At 37.8% G+C, this 20,454-nt stretch overlaps 1 protein-coding gene across 3 annotated transcripts in view; it reads left to right on the forward strand.

Moving 5' to 3' along the window:
* The first annotated feature begins 158 nt into the window (after positions 1-158).
* The window catches only part of st6galnac3 (ST6 (alpha-N-acetyl-neuraminyl-2,3-beta-galactosyl-1,3)-N-acetylgalactosaminide alpha-2,6-sialyltransferase 3), a 110,471-nt gene continuing 90,175 nt past the window's right edge, over positions 159-20,454 (forward strand). The window contains exons 1-2 of one of the 3 annotated variants that reach the window (XM_079613100.1): positions 168-367; positions 2,485-2,560. In XM_079613100.1, the coding sequence (XP_079469226.1) occupies positions 2,525-2,560 (36 nt within the window). In that variant the 5' untranslated portion in view covers positions 168-367; positions 2,485-2,524. Of the gene's footprint in view, positions 368-2,484; positions 2,561-20,454 lie in introns of those variants that run through there. The other 2 variants (XM_079613102.1, XM_079613101.1) reach the window with 2 other exon arrangements.

The following is a 20,454-nucleotide window of genomic DNA, read 5'->3' on the forward strand; positions in this document are numbered from 1 at the left end:
ATATTTTCTTGAGTACCGCATAAACACACTCTTTGTAACAATAGTGAAGTACATCACTGACACTGAATACGAATAGCACAGGGATGAAAAATCACAGTCACATGATAAAGGGGGCGGGGCTCTCGTAGCCACGAGCCAATGGGATCGCACGTCAACCCGAGCTCTGTAGATCAGGGAATAGAGCATGAATAACGGTACTCCACAATATTTACTGAAATGTTTCATCGCCTCAGCAACGTCGGGCATCCATGGCGCATATAATTAAACCATTAAACAGCCAATACTGGCATTTCCGTGTGTAGATTGATTCGAGTACTTCAACGCTGCGAGCTATTTATTCAGTCTTAAGATGGCCTGGATCTGGAAGGTAAGTCGAGCAGCTGATTGTTTGCCTCGCTTTATATTCAGTAATGTATGAATGCGCATTAATGTGCTGCTCAGATTACATTATTCGCAATGTTATTTTAAAATCTGAAGTGTGCAGCGAGAAACGGAGGGTTAATGCAAATATCTCGGTGCTTTCTTATTGAATGTAACTGTGGCTCCATGTCTTGAAACATTGTTGAAGTGCGACCACACGTGTGGTCTTCCAGTTTGCTTACACTTTACAAGCACATTTACTTGATTTATGCAATGAGACTTAATGTAGCCTATCCGAAAACACCAATGACTGTCTGATTCTGCAAAGTCCATTCGTTGTAAGAGGCATCAATGCAACAAAGTTTCCCCGTTACATGCACTTTATTACAACCAGTGATGTAAAGTCACGCTTTAAATATCGTCGCCTGGAGGTTTTACAACCTTATATTCATAAACAATTGAAGACCTTCATGGATCACGAGACCACCACCCGTAGCCTAATATATGCGGCTTCAGGGTTTGTTTTGTTAGGGTGAATCATCTCGTCCATTGTGATTTGAAAAAGGAAAGTAAAAGCTTCCAGACCGAATCTCTGTTCTTGTTTTGTCAGTCTGAAGAAAAAAGAAAGACACAAAAACAAAACGTTTGCTTTGCAAAAAAATGTTCTTTGCAAACTGTTAAATTTGACATGGGCAATAAATAGTTTGAAGAAAGTGATGTAGGCCTATTTAAAACCAAACAAATGATTCCTTTCCAAAAATATTCCTTTTTTTTTTTTTTTTTTAAGAACATTAATTCAAATAAAGGCTGACATAAACTATTGAGTCTGGACACATCGATGAAACAAAACAAATCTGAATTTTCAGCAGTCGAAGTTGACAGTTAGCAGAAGTTAGCAGAAAATCATGTAATTTTTTAAATCTTCAGACTATAATTCCATAGCCTGAAAACATTATTATTTTAAAGCTGATTTTGAGCAGATTTTAGAACACATTGTCCTGAAATCAAATTATTTCGTACTATATAGTAAAAAAACAGTACGCAAAAAGTACTCCGAATACATGTATACATTCGATAACAGTAGGCGAAAAGTCCCCAGATGATCTACTACTTCCGGTGAGATTCTGAAGTGTGAACTATCCCATGAAGCAACAGGAGAGGATTTATGAATGGTGGTGAAGCGACCCAACTGGTGCTAGGCAAGGGGGTAACCTATCCGCCGGAAACCGAGGCTCCCCCGGGGGCCGCCGTTCACCATCACCTGCTGTTAGCATTCCATCGACTCCCATTCATTTTGGTGTCACTTTGACAGTGAATAACTTTTAATCTGAGGCGTTTAAAGACTCCATTTGTCCATTATTTATTTCTAAAGAAACACGACAATGTATAAAAGGCTCCATTACCTTGTATCTTACGTTATGGCCCCGTAGAAGCAGTTTTTGTAAAAATAGGCTAACGATTGCATCATAACCACTCGACTCTCTGTCACACAGTCGAGAAAAGTCGAGAAATTACCGTATTGACAGGCGGACGTGGACATATTCATACTATGTACTTTTTAATGGTAGTTAAGTAATTCAAATTAAAATGTTGTACCAACTCAGACAGTTCGTGGGTTTGTTGTGTTGGTAAAGTCTGGCAGTGTGTGATTCTCTGTCGTTTAGTGTACAATGCCCAGTTTTTCTCTGTAACCATACAAAGTCAGCAATGATGCCTAGTGTTTTAAAATCTGCTTAGTTTATAAAAGTCGTGTATTCCAGCCTTAAATCTCATCATTCACTTAAATTGTTCACCATTGTTATCCAACCAGTATTAAAGCAGAAGTACATTTAAAAAAAAATAATAGTTTACCATCGTAACAAGCAAAGAAAACCTTTCGTCAGTTTAATTTGTAAAACAAAACATCGCTTTGTTTGAGCATCCCAACCGGCCTGACATCAGCATCATTGACCCATGTTAGGGGCGGAGCTATCTGTGTGTCTGACCAATTGCAGATGAGAGTTGTGTTCAGGAGTTGCATTTCTCTTTGGTGACACTAGGGGCGCAGAAATCATTAGGGAACCAGCTGTGTACAATTGTGCAGACTATGCATAGTCATTTTTTTGATTTTGTGATTATTCACAGTGAACGCAAAGCCGTGATTAACAGTTGGAAAGAAGCAGTGATGTCTTGCGTGCAGAGGGTGGTTCGCACAGAGCAAGTATGTTCAACAAAGTAACAATTTCGGTTTAAATTACAATGTTTTATGCCATTGGTGAAGCTGAAGACATATAATCAGGAGATGCGTGTGCCTCAGTTGACTGTACTGTCTGATAAAGAGGTGCTTCTGTCAGCGCTTTATCATCACCCTTAATCTATACGTCTGCATCAGACAGCGTTCAGTAAACGGAGAAGAGAGACGGATTAACTATTTAAAGCTGCTCATATAAAATGTATGTTCCTGCTTATGTAGATGTGAAGTGTTGGAGTTCTGTAGGAGCACATTGCTGTGCTTCTGGACAGTTCGGACGGTTTTGTGATGGTAATGTAACCTTCAAGAGCTGGTCAGAGTGCAGTGTGCCACTGAGAGCCTCTTTGTAATCGCTGAGATCACTTCCAGCGTTGTCCACCTCACATGGCTGCAGCGGTCAGTTCTGCACGTCTGCACAAAAGACCTGCAATCGTGACCTTAAGGAGCAATTTCTACTTTATCTAACCCATTCATTTTGTTTTGTTGGTGTAACTTTAACTGAATATATTAAGCAAAGCAGTGAAATTTGAACAAATAGGCTATAGTCTTTGCACTTACTTGGATCTGGACTTTAAAGTGGTCTCAAACTTCTTTTTAGTTGTTGATGAATCTGATTTAATCGTTCATATCTTAAATATAATTTAATTAAACATATTTTATGTAATCATAGTTTGATTATTATGGATGAAATATTAGTATTTCTCATCGTCTGCTGCTAAGAAAATAAAATAGATTATCATCTGACTGGATGTCCTCAGTTGTGATTGTGTTTCAGTGCTTATTACATTAACACTGGTGTTTTTAAGCCACAAAAATTAGACAATAATATAGGACTGTAAACGATTAATCGTGATTAATCGAAATCCAAAATAAAAGTTTGTATTTACATAATATATGTGTGTGTATTGTGTATAATTATTTTGTATATAATATATAAATACACACACATGCGTATATATTTGAGAAATATTTGCATTTATATAATGCATATATTTTTTATATGATTTATATTATATATATATATATATATTATATATAAATATAACTATTTTATATATAAATAACACATTTTTCTTAAATATATACATGCATGTGTGTGTATTTATATACAAAATAATTATGCACAATACACACATATATTGTTAACACAAACTTTTATTTTGGATTTCGATTAGGCCTAATCACGATTAATCGTTTACAGCCCTATAATAATAATACGTAGAATAATTATTACTATCCCTATAAGAATTTATTACTATTTAAATAAAAATATTTCCTAATAAGTGTATTGTTTTATTTTACACTATTAAAAATAAAGGTTCTTTATTGGCATTTATGGTTCCAGAACTTCCATTTAACCTTTTTATTGCATAAAAGGTTAGTTATAGTGGGAAAAGTATTGTAGATCAATAAAATGTTCTTCACACTGAGGGGGTGTTTACACGACATAAGTTTTCAACTAAAAACGTAAAACTTTCTATTAGGGCTGAACGATACATCGAATTTTCATCGTCATCGCGATATGAACTCCCGCGATGAACACATCGCAACAGACAGCCTGACACGATGAATAATGCCTGGTTCAGATTAGCACTAATTTACACGTTTTTGACTCCTAAAATCTTGTCGTGGACAAGAAACATGTCAGACAACACGTTGCTTTCCGACCAGTGATCGCGTGCCGTCACACACACACACACATTCACTCGCAAACATTCATTCGCACGCACAGACACACAAACACACACACTCACTGTCCCTCGCTCGCTCACTCACGCACGCACGCTCACACGCTCACTGGCGCACACACCTATGGCAAGCCAAAGTGTTCACAAACGCCTGGCCAGGCGTCCGATTGCACATTGACACGTCAAAAGCGTGCGTTCGACAGCCAAACGCGCGTCAAAAGCGCGCGTTTTTGCCATAAAAGCGCGCGTTCTTGACGTGCGCTTTGTGCACACAAAAAACGCGCGTCAGAAGCGTGGGTTCGACAGCCAAACGCGCGTCAGAAGCGTGCGTTTTCCGCATCAAAGCGCGCGTCAGGAACGCGCGTTTGGCTGTCAGAACGCACGCTTTTGACGTGCGCTTTGGGGTCACCGAAAACGCACGCTTTTGACGTGCGTCTATCGTAACAAAAATGGGCGTTAAAAAACGTGTGTATAAAACGCACGCTTTTGACGTGTAAACAGTTAACACAAAAAGGCAGTACAAAACGTGTGTGTAGTTTCCAACCAGGCGAAAAGGACGCGTGACATACGAGTTAAAATCAGTTTGAACGGGTCAGTGTCATTGGCTGCTGAAGGCTTGGGTCTAACCATTTCTGTGGGCTTAGGGGGGTTTAGCTACTGTTCATAGACTACCACCATTTAACATGCCATATATCAGGTTATTCAGCCGATCTATTTTGTCCTTTTTTTGTAGAACTTATAGAAATAATATATTTAAATTGCAGTTTTATCAACATTTAGATAAAAAATAAAATTGCCTTGTTTTTCTTCGCTCATGCCTTTGTTCCAATGTTTGTCCCTATGCTCATGCCTTTGTCCCAAAACATTTTCAACCCTAAAACTTCAAGAAAATCCATGCTAAATATCTGGACAAGTTCTGGGCCAGATTTTAGGTTGATGTCTCAATAAATGAGCTTTAGGAAAGATTGTTTTGTGCGCAGTACCAACATTTTCCACTAGATAACATCCAGACTCCACCGATGAGATCTACGACTTCCATGTATGGTTTTTAGTGATCTGAACCTTATATTTCCACACTATTCCAAATATGTATGAAGTAGATATCCTATTTAGAAATAGTTAGGGCAGTAATGTTAATATTTGATTCAAATTCAATCTCTAAAACACATATAAAAATGTACGGAAAGAATCAAAGCCCGAGTTACAGTTTGCCTCCACATCACAAATGAAGAATCTATTGGTATTTATCTACTGCTGTCTAGTATTTTTAATGTACAGTATGTCATATTACACCTCTTTAGATGCTATCTTCAGTCTAAAAAATTATTTAATCAAGTAAGAATATTCAAATATACAGAAATACAATCCAGATATACATCAAAATAACTTGAAGGTTGCAAAAAGTAATGCAAGAATGATATAATGTAATTTCAGAACCGTTCTGAGATAGTATTTTTCATGTTGTGTATGTTGACATTTAGTAGGCTACACTAGGATTGCCCAAATAATTCACATTTAACTTTTTAATGTTAACAAATGTATAGGTAATGCAATAACTGTGCTTTGCAGCTCTCTCTCTCTTTAACCTACTGAACAGGGTCTTACTTAGGTGTTCCACAGCAAAGCCCTCCTGCTCTTGTTCTATATTATATACAGTTGTTTTTCACTTCTATGCTGCAAGACTGAGCTCCACAGAGAAGGTTTGTTTCTGTTCCTCTGCCTACTAATGCAAACAAGACAAAAATGTTTGATGAGTCACAAAATAAAACAACTAAATTGTGTTAAACAACAAAGCATCCCTTATGTACAGTTTATAATTGATATGTGTGTGTGTGTGTGTGTGTGTGTGTGTGTGTGTGTGTGTGTGTGTGTGTGTGTGTGATATTTGAGATCGAAAAACTCTACTGTACTGTGTCCCAGTGGAGTTTTGCTGCATCTAATGGGAAAATGCGTCCAAACTAAATCTTACTGAAAGCTTGTTTTTGGAGATATCAACCTCAAATTTGGAACTTATTTAGTTTTATGGTTTTGATTTTCAGTTTTTTTTTACTTCAACATATTTCATAAAATATATGATTTATATACAATATTGTTCATAAATAATTGTCATAAACTTAAACCTATATAGCTTTTTTTATTTCACTTGCCAATCGTCTTCTTTAAAATAAGACCAAAATTAAGTCTGCACTCCCATGCTTCAAATTTTTTGAGTGTTTGCACATGGACATTTTTGTTCACTATGGACCTATGTGTCCCTTATGTGTATATATATATATATATGTATGTATGTGTGTGTGTGTGTGTGTGTGTACAATTTAGGATGGGTAATTAGTTTGCTTCTGTTCATCTTAACTCAGAACTTCAAAATGAAGTTTTGTTGTTTCAGATTTCGTGAAACTCAACTTGTATATTTGGCCTTATACCTAAAGCATAATTGCACTGATTACTGGCAACATTGTCCATTTGTATTGTATCAATTCTACAGCAAACCAGAAATTATAAAATAATAAAACAATTAGACAAAGTGGATAACATGTTATAATCTTATTATCTTACAGTGGATACAAATTATCAATACTTTTCACACAATTCAAAGAATAAATATCTGATTTTATGATTTATAAAAATGTCTTTAACCTCTATTTTTAAGACTGCCCCTCCCCGACACCCGTGGGACACTTGCCATTCTACATTATAACATGACTATAACACGCGCTTTTACTCTTTCCGTACATTTTTGGGTTTTAGAGGTTTAATTGAAAGCAAATATTAACATTACTGCCCTAACTATTAAGATATCTACTTCATAAATATTTGGAATATTATGGAAACATAAGGTTCAGATCACTAAAAACATATGGAAATCAAAGGGTCATCGGTGGAGTCTGGATGTCATCTAGTGGAAAAGATTGGTACTGCACACAATTTTTTTTTCCTAAAGCTCATTTATTGAGACATCAGCCTACAATCTGGCCCAGAACTTGTTCAGATATTTAGCATGGGTTTTCTTGAAGTTTTAGAGTTGAAAATGTATTGCAAATATATATATATATTAGGGCTGTCAAAAGATTAATCGTGATTAATCGCATCCAAAATAAAAGTTTGTGTTTACATAAAATATGTGTGTGTACTGTGTATAATTATTTAGATATATATAAAAAAACACAATCATGTATATATTTAAGAAAAATTGGTTATATATAATATAAATTATATAAATGTATATACAATATATAAATGCAATTATTTCTTAAATATATACATGAATGTGTGTGTATTTACACATAATAATTATACACACACACATATTATGTAAACACAAACTTTTATTTTGGATGCGATTAATCACGATTAATCTTTTGACATCCCTAATATATATATATATATATATATATATATATATATATATATATATATATATATATATATATATATATTATGTAATACAACAATATTTTATATATTTTTTTACAATTTTCATAGACTTCTATAACCTTTTTTAAACTTTACTTTTACAACTTTGTTTTACTTATTTAATAATCTGAGAAGTGTACCCTTTTAGTACCCTGATAGTTCGCATTGTGTAAGTAATGTTAACAAATACAACTTTTTATTTTAATCATTAGTAAACGTTGAAATTAACATGAGCAAAAATCAATAAATGTTGTAGAAGTGCAGTTTTCTTTTTTTACCTAAATGATAACTATACTGGAATAAAATTAACTCACCAATTATAATCCTCTTCTCTGTCAAATTTGCCATCGATAATGTCATGCTGTTTAGCTTGGGTTTAATGACAATACAAGAGACATAAACCACACAGGGACAAAGGCATGAGCGAAGAAAAACAAGGCAATTTTATTTTTTATCTAAATGTTGATAAAACTGCAATTGAAATATATTATTTCTATAAGTTCTACAAAAAAAGGACAAAAATAGATCGGCTGAATAACCTGATCTATGGCATGTTAACTGAACCATGAACTGGTGGTGGATTTCCGTAGGCACAAACAAACTTTATCACCAGTGAACATTCAGGGAAAGGACATTGGGAGAGTGGACTCTTACAAATACCTGGGTGTTCACCTAAACAACAAACTGGACTGGACAAACAACACTGAGGCAATTTATAAGAAGGGGCAGAGCAGACTCTTTCTGTTGAGGAGATTAAGGTCTTTCGGAGTGCAAGGAGAGCTACTGAAGACATTTTTTGACTCTGTAGTGGCCTCAGCCATATTCTACGGAGTGGTCTGCTGGGGCAGCAGCATCTCTACTGCAGACAGGGAGAGACTAGACAAGCTGATCAGGAAGGCCAGCTCAGTCCTGGGGATTCCCCTGGACACTGTACAGGAGGTGGGAGAAAGGAGGATGGTAGCAAAACTATCATCATTGCTGCAGAACGCCTCTCACCCCTTGTATGTAACCGTTACATCACTGAGCAGCTCCTTTAGTCACAGACTGATACATCCTAAGTGTCTGAAGGAGCGTTACAGAAGGTCTTTTCTCCCTGCTGCTGTTAGACTTTACAACCAAAGCTGTTCCCAGTAGACCAGTAGATCCAGTAGACCCCCCCCCCCCCTCCTTTGTATTTATATTTTGTATTGTGTATATACTGTATATACTGTTATTATAGTATGTGTATATTTTTCTTTTTTATTTATTTTTATATTTTTATTTCTTAATTTTTGCTGCTGTAACAGAAATTTCCCCATTGTGGGACGAATAAAGGTTTATCTTATCTTATCTTAAATGGTGGTAGTCTATGAACAGTAGCTAAACCCCCCTAAGCCCACAGAAATGGTTAGACCCAAGCCTTCAGCAGCCAATGACACTGACCCGTTCAAACTGATTTTAACTCGTATGTCACGCGTCCTTTTCGCCTGGTTGGAAACTACACACGTTTTGTACTGCCTTTTTGTGTTAACTGTTTACACGTCAAAAGCGTGCGTTTTGTCCTAGTCAAAACACACGTTTTTTAACGCCCATTTTTGTTACGATAGACGCACGTCAAAAGCGTGCGTTTTCGGTGACCCCAAAGCGCACGTCAAAAGCGTGCGTTCTGACAGCCAAACGCGCGTTCCTGACGCGCGCTTTGATGCGGAAAACGCACGCTTCTGACGCGCGTTTGGCTGTCGAACGCACGCTTCTGACGCGCGTTTTTTGTGTGCACAAAGCGCACGTCAAGAACGCGCGCTTTTATGGCAAAAACGCGCGCTTTTGACGCGCGTTTGGCTGTCGAACGCACGCTTTTGACGTGTCAATGTGCAGTCGGACGCCTGGCCAGGCGTTTGTGAACACTTTGGCTTGCCATACACACCAGTGTTGTATGGCGTTCCGATCGGTTCTTTAATATGACTTTGCAGCACGCACTCGTCTCAATGAACGTCTCACTCAACGTCTTAAATTTTTTTTTATTCTGCTATTTATTCCATTCATTTTAAGACGCAGACGTGACGCAGACGTCACGCTGACGTCACGCTGACGTCACGTAAATCACGCGTAGCAGTGAAGTGTCAAGTCAGACGTTACACGTCATTCACGTGTGGCAGTGAAGTCATTTATTATAATTTTCTCTAACACGCACTGCACACGCTACTCAGCACTGCTCAGTGCAGTGCGCCAGCGATTGCGATCGGTTCTTTAATATGACTTTGCAACATGCACTCGTCTCACTTGCGTCTGCCTTATAACGTGACGTCTGCGTCTGTGATTTATATATAGGATAGTGTGTGTGTGTGTGTGTTCTTGTTTAACCCACATTTTGAGGGCGAAATGCCCCCACAAAGATAGAAATATGAAGAAACAAAATTTATATAGGCTATTTCATTTTTATAGCTTATTGTTGGGGTTGTTATTGTGTTTTTAATTTTTTTTATAGTTTTAAAGGCCTATAGGCTACAGCACTAAACTGGAAAACAGACAACTCTATCGCACAACCACTGTTTCTGTAGATCATTTAAATAGAAGAATAGAATTGAAAAATACTATTTTTATTTTTTATATAATCCGTTTATAAACCGTTCTTACGAATTCTCAAACTGTTCCCTTGGTTTAACAAATCTTGCCCACGGATTAATAACCCGTATTAAACATTTAAAATATTCACAAATGAATATGGATTTTCTTTTTTTTTTTTTTGATTTTACTGGTTTTCTAATGCAAAATGTATTTTCCCCGCAGTGCTGAATGAGAATAGCCATCTCTGGAACCATACAGAGAGGTGATTTATAGGTGGTTTATAGGCAAATGATAGGCTACTAAATGTGTCTGAAAAAATAACGAGGCATTTTAATTGTTTTTATTAATAAACTATTAATAAAAATAGCTGCAAACATATCTCCATCTCCGCTGTAAAGCAGATGCGGCTCTAGATAAAAATTCATACGGATTACATAATCAGACAGTATCTGCTTTCGATTCGAATTTGTTCGTTTAAAAGTGGACATTTCAAGCTTTATTTTGTTTCAGTTCATTTTTTAGACTCACTCCAGTTCAGGGAGATCATGAAAGCGCGCCTGATTGTTTTATTTTACGAAATCAAAACGTTTTCTTGTTATTGTGAGTTTACTAAAAAAAAAAGTAGTTGCGAATGGTGTATTATTATTTTCTGTATGACCATAAATTATGAGTATTTTAAGTTGTTTCCTGTTGATAGGAAAATACAAGTGTTCGCGCCCGCGCCTCCGTGCGCGCGCTCCACTCCGCAGAAACCATTGGATATATGCGTCAAAATCTTGTTTATTTGTGATAATCAAATAAAACCCTGTATTATTATTGTTTGTTCTTTATTTATTTATTTTTTGTCATTGTTATAAATAACAACGAAATAACATCAGAGAATCCTACAATATGTGCAATAAAAAGTCGATAAAGTGCAATCCGTTGTATCACAGTCCACTGGGACATAATTATTGTCCGTATAAACAATAATAGACAGTAATATGTTTATCATAAAATAAGTTATGAATGTTTTATTTTTATATCTATGAACTTTAACAGTTTTGGAAATGTTTGTTATTTTTTTATGTTGTTTTTTTCGGATTTGTGGCCCGTCCTCACTTTAGAAGAACAACAAGCGGTTGTTAATTAATGGTGCTTGCCTATAGGCAAAGCAACATTAGTGTTATTGCTCATACTTATTTTTATTAATGGTGCTTGCCTATAGGCAAAGCAACATTAGTGTTCTCTTGCATACTTATTTTTCTTCTTATTATTATTCCACAGAAAAGTTTGGCGCGAAACTCGCCCCGCACCGTTTGTCACAGACCCCTGAGTGAGGTGTCAAAACGACCGGCTCATTGAGGAGAGGTGTGCTATATCTTTTCTAAGCGATCGGGTGTACGATGTTCGCACAGCGGACGAAAAAGCGGCCAAAAAAGTCCCATTGACTTAACATTGCGGAATTTTCAGAAATTCAAATCCCAACTGTCATTTTTCACACACACAGACACAAAGGGCCTGACACCCCTGCATGTCTCCCCCTCTCTCTCCCTCAGAGGATTTATATTATCCAGCAGCCAATAAGTAATGGCCTAAAATCTTCATAGCCACACCATAGCAACCAGTTACAGCACCCTAGCAACCATAAGCTATAGGCACGAGGCCGCAGGCCTCGTGCACTCATTATAATGCACTCGTTTAATAGAGATTTTAAATACTCTATAAAAACTCACTCGTAGGCACGAGGCCGCAGGCCTCGTGCCTAACCTTAGCCCTAACCCCATAGTAACCATCTGTGAAAACTACCAACCACCTAGTAACACCATAGCAACCAGTTACAGCACCCAAGCAACCATAGGCTATAGGCACGAGGCCGCAGGCCTCGTGCACTCATTATAATGCACTCGTTTAATAACACAACCACTCAAAATACCTTAGAACTCCCTAGCAACACCCTAGCAACTACCCAAAATACCTTAGAACTCCCTAGCAACACCATAGCAACCACCCAAAACACCTTAAAACACCCTAGGAACCACCCATAACACCCTAGCAACCACCCAAAATACCTTAGAACTCCCTAGCAACACCATAGCAACCACCCAAAATACCTCATAACTCCCTAGCAACCACCCAAAATACCTCAGAACTCCCTAGTAACACCGTAGCAACCACCCAAAATACCTTAGAACTCCCTAGCAACACCCTAGCAACCACCCAAAATACCTCAGAACTCCCTAGCAACCACCCAGAACACCCTAGCAACTGCCTAGCAACCACCCAGAACACCCTAGCAACCGCCTAGCAACCACCCAGAACACCCTAGCAACTGCCTAGTAACCACCTAGAACACCCTAGCAACTGCCTAGCAACCACCCAAAACACCCTAGTAACCACCCAGAACACCCTAGCAACCAACCCAAAACATGAATAAGCCATATCTCAGCAGCAGAACATCGTACAGACATGGTTGTTGGCTCGTATGCAATCATGTACCACACTCTAGCAACCGAGTGGTGAGTTTTGCCACTGCAAGCACCATTCACATTTTCTTCTGGAAATGTACGTTCTAGTTCTTATTCTTATTATTCTGCCGCTTTTTTGGCGCGAAACTCGCCCCGCACCGTTTGTCACAGACCCCTGAGTGAGGTGTCAAATCGACCGGCCCATTGAGGAGAGGTGTGCTATATCTTTTCTAAGCGATCGGGTGTACGATGTTCGCACAGCGGACGAAAAAGCGGCCAAAAAAGTCCCATTGACTTAACATTGCGGAATTTTCAGAAATTCAAATCCCAACTGTCATTTTTCACACACACAGACACAAAGGGCCTGACACCCCTGCATGTCTCCCCCTCTCTCTCCCTCAGAGGATTTATATTATCCAGCAGCCAATAAGTAATGGCCTAAAATCTTCATAGCCACACCATAGCAACCAGTTACAGCACCCTCGTGCACTCATTATAATGCACTCGTTTAATAACACAACCACTCAAAATACCTTAGAACTCCCTAGCAACACCCTAGCAACCACCCAAAATACCTTAGAACTCTCTAGCAACACCATAGCAACCACCCAAAACACCTTAGAACACCCTAGCAACCACCCATAACACCCTAACAACCACCCAAAATACCTTAGAACTCCCTAGCAACACCATAGCAACCACCCAAAATACCTCATAACTCCCTAGCAACCACCCAAAATACCTCAGAACTCCCTAGTAACACCATAGCAACCACCCAAAATACCTTAGAACTCCCTAGCAACACCCTAGCAACCACCCAAAATACCTCAGAACTCCCTAGCAACCGCCTAGCAACCACCCAGAACACCCTAGCAACCACCCAGAACACCCTAGCAACTGCCTAGTAACCACCTAGAACACCCTAGCAACTGCCTAGCAACCACCCAAAACACCCTAGTAACCACCCAGAACACCCTAGCAACCAACCCAAAACATGAATAAGCCATACCTCAGCAGCAGAACATCGTACAGACATGGTTGTTGGCTCGTATGCAATCATGTACCACACTCTAGCAACCGAGTGGTGAGTTTTGCCACTGCAAGCACCATTCACATTTTCTTCTGGAAATGTACGTTCTAGTTATTGTATATTGTTTTATTGTGTATTAAGTGGAATAGGCCTACTTCAAATTGTCATGCTTAAAGTGATTCTCAATTGTAGCGGGTATGAGGTGAGGCGGCCCTTCAAATAAATAATATACATGATCATTTGCGTAAATTAATATTTACTATTTGGAATAAAAAGCTATACATAAGCAAGGTAAAATCACTTAATTGCTAATAAAATACAATTGAAGATCAGTGGGGAAAAATAATAAAGAACGAATAAGTGTGTGGAATGTGCTGGAAACCACCTTGCCGCAGACGCAGACGAGACGTTCGGCAGACGCAGACGTCACGTACTGCACACGAACGAGTGATGTGGCAGACGCAGACGAGACGTTCTGCAGACGCAGACGAGACGTTCGGCAGACGCAGACGTCACGTTCATTGAGACGAGTGCGTGCTGCAAAGTCATATTAAAGAACCGATCGGAACGCCATAGTGTTGCACTCACTCACGTCTCGCCTCGCTCACATATTCAACCCGTCGTGGAGGACCGTTAAAGAATTAAACATGCTATAGTCTTTCTGTCATGAAGCATCGCAGACGCGACGTCGGTTGTCGCCCACTATGACACACTATACGAGATGAAACGATCGAATCTTGCGTCCCGACGCCCGTTGTCGTTATTACGAATCTCCATGACACCATACGTCAAACGGATCGTGCCAAAATCGCGCTAAAATCGTGTATTCTGAACCAGGCAGGTAATAAACGTTTGACCTATCACGCAAAGAACCTATTAAAGCACTAAGACATGGGAACAGTATTAACAATCACATTTATCGCAAGTTATATCGTCATCGCAATATTAAACAATGTTATCACACATCGCAGCTTTTCCTCATATCGTGCAGCCCTACTTTCTATGCGTTTTGGCTGTTCGTTTACACGACAACAGTGTTTTTTGGTGCCTTTGAAAACGGGTTTCATGGTGCAAGTTTGAAAACGGTCTCTGTGTAAACAACAAAAACATGAAACATGCGTGTTACATGTTCAGTCTATAGTGTTTCATCGCCATCTACTGGCCTGGCAGCAGAATACAGCGTTTTTAGTTTGAGTGGGGATCGTTTTGACAATGGTGTCTGTACGCGGAAAACTCAAAGAAACACCTTCTCAGTTTTAAGCGTATCCTTGTCGTGTAAACGTACCCTAAGACAATTTAGGATTTTTTTGGGAACCAAAAATGGTTATGCTACGGAATCACTGAAAAACTAACAACTCATTTTTTTTTCTCGATAGCCTGCTTTAGACTAACTATAAGTAACTTTGCAACTACATGCCAACTACCATTCTTTAGAGTGTTAGTAGATTGTCTTAACCTTTAACTCCCCAACAGACATTCTACTACTGACTATAACTTTGCAAATGAACTTGTCAACTTGTTCTACTAACACAAATCCTAACACCTAGCAGTCTACTAATACCAGTTAGTTGACAAAGTTACTTATAGTCAGTATAGAATGTCTAGTGGACTATCGAAATAAGTGTAACCAAAAAAAAAACTTTTTATTTTTAAGAGTGGATTGTAGTACACTTACAATACTTAGCCCTGTATAGCAGTTTCTTCTATTTTCTTCCAGCTTTTATTTTGGTGGAAAACACTAGATCATGAGCTGCACAGGTGTAAATGAACACAGTAGCCGCGTTTCCATTACAGATTTGCGCAAAACTTTTGCGTTTTTTTCTAAATATCGATACAAAACTATTGCTAAATGGCGGCGTTTCCATTAACAGATGTTATGCGACTAAAACGTAATTTTTTCCTCTCGCGATAAGTAATTTAAAAAATCACTGATGTTGGTAGGTTTATATATCACAGCCACCACACTAGACATTATTATTAATAACGGAAGGAGACGTAGGTGTGTTATCCAAGCATTAATGGTAAGGAAAGACCCTTTTACTGTGAGCGCCACATTTCTTACTCATTTCTGCTTCAAGGTCTTGATTGTGGCATTTCTTTGAGGTTTAGAATCCAGTATTCCTGTAATTCTTTTGTCTTTTATGAATGTAATAAACAACTGTGTCTCGTATTCTCTCCGAACACGTCGCGCCTTCTAAGTCAGGTGACTGTAAATGCACAAAAACTGTTTCCATCGCAGGTTTGCGAAATATTTATTTTTTGAATTGGCTGAAAAACAACCTCATGCGAGCTTAAAAACATTTTTTTTTTGCGATAAATGGGAGTTTTTGCAAAATTGACGTGTTTCTATTGAGCGTATGTATTTTCAATTCGCAATTTCAATTTGCGCAATTTGAAGGGTAATGGAAACGCGGCTAGTGGCACGCTTCACTCTGAAACATGCAGCAAAACAGACTTTCAATTTTAGTTTTTGTTGAGATCTGTATATTTTCTGTTTATTATTAAATTTTGTTATGGTACAAATTATGTAGGTAATTAATGGGAAACACTGGTGTAGCAAATCCATATTGGATTATTTTTTTTGAGTGTTTATTCTGACTAATTTGCTTGTAATTACCCACTGATCTTAATCGATATATTAGACACAAAATTTTTAATGTGTTTCAAATAGGAAGGATGTCGTATATGGATCTAAATCGAAACACAATTTCAATGTTTATCTACTCTAAAGAATGTGCTGCTAGACATGAGTTGTTTTAGACTTAAACGAAATCAAACTGGCTTGCAATGTTAAACGTTTCAGAAAGTATTAAAGACCCAAAGAATCTAAGTCTAGAGATTATCAGTAAGATGATAGGAAACAGCCAGTTTGGATGGGATTACACTCAATTCGATTAGGCTAATTTTAAGAGGTTTAACTTCTGAGTTGTCCAACAGCCAGAAATAAGCATTGTATTGACATACACAAAAGCAGAGAAATGCAATTATTCAGCATTTCAGACTTTTATATATATATATATATATATTAAAGTTTGCAAAGTTTATATATAGCCAATTTAGGGAGTTGACGAATCCAGTTCCCATTCATGTACATATAATTACTTTACTGTTGTCACGGTTTTGTTCACGTCATGTCTGCTTCCTTGTCTGTCATGTGATCCCTTGTAGTCATGTGATCCTGCCATGTGTCTTGTCCTGGGTTTATTGTCTGATTGTTTGATCATTGTTCACAGGTGTCCCTTGTCTGGTCGTTAGTCTTGTATGTATGTAAGCCCTCATGTTTGCCTGTGTCTTGGTCAAGTATTGTTTCCTGTAAACCACTGTTAGTAAGTCTTTGTCCATGTCATATTTTCATGCCACGCCATGTTTTTTGTTTATTGTTATGTTTTGTTTAATTAAAGCTGCACTTGGGTTCTCTTAAAACTTGCCTCCAGTGGATCCATATTACAACTGTCCATCTGGTGCATTATACATTTTAATGGCACTGTGTAGGGGTTGGTAAGAAAAAGTATAATTTTATGGCTACCAATGTCATATTTATTTGATAAAAAATAGAGTAAAAACTGTAATGTGCTTTTTTTATGTCAAATAACAGTTTTCTATTTTAATAGGCCTATAATTTTATAATTAAATTTATGTACAGGTATCTGATGTAAAGCTGAATTTTCCGCATTAGCCCATTACTCTAGTCTTCAGAGTCACGTGATCCTTCAGAAATTATCAATAGTTCTGCTGCTTAATATTTTTGATAATTTTTTTTGATCATTGATAATTTTAATGCTTAAATAAATATATTGATTTATTAAATCTTACTGACCGCAAACTATATAGTTCACCCAAAATAAATGAAAAAAATTATATATATATATATATACTGGGTTTGGCCCGTGCAACACTTCAAAGCACTTGTTTTGCTGCTTAACAAAACCAAGTTTAAAAGGTTGCAGATAAAACGGATTAGCAAGCACTTTACACATTAACCTTCCAAGAAGACGGTTTACCCGTTAGCAAGTCCACTTTGGTCCTTCTTTCATTCAGATGTCCATTAAAGAACCTTCTGTTGTCTGGATGTGTTTAGCCCAGTTCTGTAATGGTAGCTCGGCTTTGTTTAGGAGGTGGAGAAAAACAGCCAGGCCAGGAAGTGAATGACATCTCATTTGACTGGTAATCTGGCTTGGGATGGTAACAGTGTTGATGTGGGTAAGTAGCTTAGCAGGAATGTGAGGAGGCCAGGGAGAGATATTGTAGGCATCTGCTTGTGTGGCTGTTTGAGGATTTACACTTCTGATCCATGTGCACACAACAGATGTGAATCCAGACCCAATTTTGTTTACCTTCTTTAATAAAGTTTCATTTCTAATGGACCATTTTGGATTGTGATATGCAAATCTGGTGTCATCATTTAGTGTTGACGTTGCAGCTCACTTTTATTGTTTAATGAGATGCAAATCAAATATTAATTTAATAAAAAAATAGATTTTAAATATTTCTTCTCCTCCGTGGCTTGACTCTTTTAATTAAAAAGCACCGAATTAATCAACCCATAATATGCAGTGAATGACGCAGATCAGTTATTATTGCTGTTATTATTGTACTGTATTTTTCCATCCACATAATTAAACAGTATGTGATGAATTATGGTGGCATCTTGGACCGCCAACCCAAGTGTCACTTTTGATTTAGATGAATTTGTAAACGGTATTATTACTCAATGTCCCTGCATGCCTATGATTTGAACAAGAAGTCTTTCAGAAAAGACAGGCAAAGAAAGGCTTTTTATATGCTGGGCTTTTGGATACCAACACATTTTTTTTTTAATTTGTGCTAAATCAATGTTTTCTCAAAATCTGGAAGTTTATAAAGCTATTTTGATGTTGCCTAGTTCATGTTGCCTCAACATTTATTGTAGTAAGTGGTATAATTAAGAAATCAAGTCTTCTGAGTCATAAGACAAGCACCAAAGGATCAAAATAAAAAAAAATACTTTCGATTAACCGGCAAAATACTGGAAGTGACGTATTCCACTGACAAGAATCCATGAACCGCATTATCAGACCGTTTTCAAAGGCTGCATGAATCGATATATTAGAAACATTTAGTAAAATCAATTTCTTTTGTCTCAGAGCAGCTCCGTTCACAGTAAATGCTGCTCCACACAAATTCAGTCTCTGCATGTGCTGTAGTTTGTTTGGGTTCCCAATAACATGCATTTGGAAACATAAAGTCTGATGCGCTATGTGTTTCATAGTCAAGTCAAGTCATCTTCATTTATATAGCGCATTTAACAATGTAGATTGTTTCAAAGCAGCTTTACAGAGATAAACGTATAATTTAAGGTAACATTCTTTTGGCTTTAAAGCGGTTCTTGAATAAAGATATTTTCAAAGTTAGTTTTGATTGATTCACTTCTTTCGCAACGATTATTAGTTGTTAAATTAGGGGCCGCTAAGACGACACCGTTCTCTCTACACAGACTTTAACCGCAAACCTTTGAGAAACGCTGATGACGCTCACGTGCGCATCAATAATTAATTCTATAGTTATGCGCATTTGAATATATATACGCAATTCTCTACAAACCAAGCCTTAAACTAATTGTCTGGCTTTAAACATTTTTAAACAGAATTTTATCACTTCGGGGTAGGTACGCGAAACCGAAATTCTCCCGACAACGCTTTATCTGTAGAATGATAAAGGGATCCTCCATAGGGAGAGGCTAGTTGGCACTTCAGCACTGCGTTGTCATCGGGTCCAGGCGAAGGTCCTTCGTCAGATCTGGATCTGGCAGGCTGCGGGAAAACCTCGGGATAAACAAAGACACTAAAATTAGCGTAGATGCCATTCTTCTTATGATGTAACGAGTACATCAGGATTTAAGGGAAGTGTTCCCAGTTCCGGCTGACCTAATCTATGCAGCCTAACATTGAGTTATAGAAGTCTATAATGCATTATGTGAATGCTAGGTCAAAGAGATGTGTCTTTAATCTAGCTTTGAACTGACAGAGTGTGTCTGCTTCCCGGACAATGGTAGGAAGACTGTTCCAAAGTTTTGGTGCTAAATAGGAAAAGGATCTACCGCCAGCAGTCGATTTTGATATTAACTGGCCGGTGTGTAAAGTGTGGCACTGTTACATGCATGGAGCGCCTCTTAGCAACAAACTCCTTCTCTGCATATGAGTTGAGTTTGGCTTGCTTATGACGTTCATCTGGGAACACAATGTGCGCCATTTCATCATATTTGTACGGTAACTAATTTATAAACCTACACCAACACAGGAGAACACACAGCGCTATCTCACGACCAATTCGTACAAATTCGTACAAGTGATTAAAATGTGACTGATTCGTATAAATTCGTACGACCTCACTCGCATGAATTCGTACGATTTGTCTAAACCCCAGTGATGGATAGGTTTAGGGTCGGGGTCAGGGGTCGGTCATACGCAATTCGTAAAATATGTACGATTTAGCAAAAATCTTACAAATTCATACGAGTGAAGTCGTATTAATTTGTACGAATTAGCCACCTCGTAAAATTCGTACGAATTGTCGTGAGATCGGGTTGGAATACATAAATATGTTTCTAAATATGCAAACTGTTGTTCATCGTAATTCCAAAATAAAAGTTTAACCCCTTGCTCTGAGTTTCAAATTTCTCCTCTTGTTTGTCAGTCCATCATGACCTTTTATTTGTTGATTATGCTCACCTGTTTCTAGTTTGGTTCTTTTTTATCCTCTACA

Source organism: Phoxinus phoxinus (assembly GCF_949152265.1).
Source record: "Phoxinus phoxinus genome assembly, chromosome: 5".
NCBI lineage: Eukaryota > Metazoa > Chordata > Actinopteri > Cypriniformes > Leuciscidae > Phoxinus > Phoxinus phoxinus.